The 1,029-nt window shown below is 34.2% G+C and overlaps 1 protein-coding gene across 1 annotated transcript in view; it reads left to right on the top strand.

Moving 5' to 3' along the window:
• The window catches only part of LOC112137808 (tumor necrosis factor), a 5,650-nt gene extending 4,824 nt beyond the window's left edge, over positions 1 to 826 (top strand). The window contains exon 5 of the mRNA XM_024260306.2: positions 1 to 826. Within this exon, the coding sequence (XP_024116074.1) occupies positions 1 to 159 (159 nt within the window). The 3' untranslated portion in view covers positions 160 to 826.
• The last annotated feature ends 203 nt before the right edge of the window (positions 827 to 1,029 follow it).

Here is a 1,029-nt window from a genome sequence, read left to right as displayed (position 1 = left end):
GATAACAACAGCAACATGGATTGTAAAAAGACCCTCTACACGTCTGCCCTGTTTAGGTTTAGTACGAACACTAAGCTGAAAGTGGAAACAAACCAGCTCAAGTTTGTCGTCAATGATGAAAACCTTGTGTTTTTTGGTGCAGAATTCCTCCCAGATTAACTTGGTTGAATGTTTTGATCACGACTCATCCTGACCATCCTCTGTAAATATGGTACTGTTAACCTGTACGCAGCAGTTTTTGTTCAAGACAAACTCAGCTGTTGTCTTGTAAATATTATTTTCATCTGTTTCTCTGTAGTTCTGATTTTTTTACATATTTATGAGAGAAAAACATTTTATATTGGAGTGTAAAAAGCTTTATTTGTGTTTCAGAACATTAACTAACAATACAACTAAATATAAGCATTAATTTAACTACTGCTAACAAAAGGTGACTGGAGAACATTCTACAATGTTTGTTTAATGCAGTTCTTCTCAGGGGGAATATTTTTAGTGGGTCACTATAATGTCAGCTGTTACTGAAAATGAAAACTGAACATTAGGCTTGACAAAAAAAATCAGATTAAGAAAAGTCTTTTTAAAAGAAGAAGCTATATTTTTCTGTACCTCTGGGATGTCGAGTCTAGAAAAGCCATGCAAAGACATCAGATGTGTTTGGTTTGATGTTGAGTGGAAGCTCTTATATGTAGACGTTCGTAATGGTGAATTATAATACAAAACACTACTTTTCTATTTTGCTTTAGCTGGAGCTGATGTATCATGTAGCAGGCAGACTCACTTCTGCAGATAACTGTTTTTTTCCTTTTATCTGGGACAAAGTCATGTACAGTGATTTAACTGCTTTACTTCAGGGTTTAAGACACTTTTAAGACAGTATGTTTTTTTTTTTTTTTCTCAAAAATCTTAATTTGATGGAGTCGACTGGAGGAGCAGATCAATTTGTCAAAGCACTAGTTAAAGGAAAGTAATGAAGATTGGTTTTGATTCTCTAGATCTCCAAGAATAAGGGCCTCCGAATGTATTTAAATA

This window comes from Oryzias melastigma, linkage group LG9 (genome assembly GCF_002922805.2).
Source record: "Oryzias melastigma strain HK-1 linkage group LG9, ASM292280v2, whole genome shotgun sequence".
Classification (NCBI taxonomy): domain Eukaryota; kingdom Metazoa; phylum Chordata; class Actinopteri; order Beloniformes; family Adrianichthyidae; genus Oryzias; species Oryzias melastigma.
The sequence above is the reverse complement of the archived record's forward strand: the minus strand, read 5'-3'. Positions and strand labels throughout refer to the sequence as shown.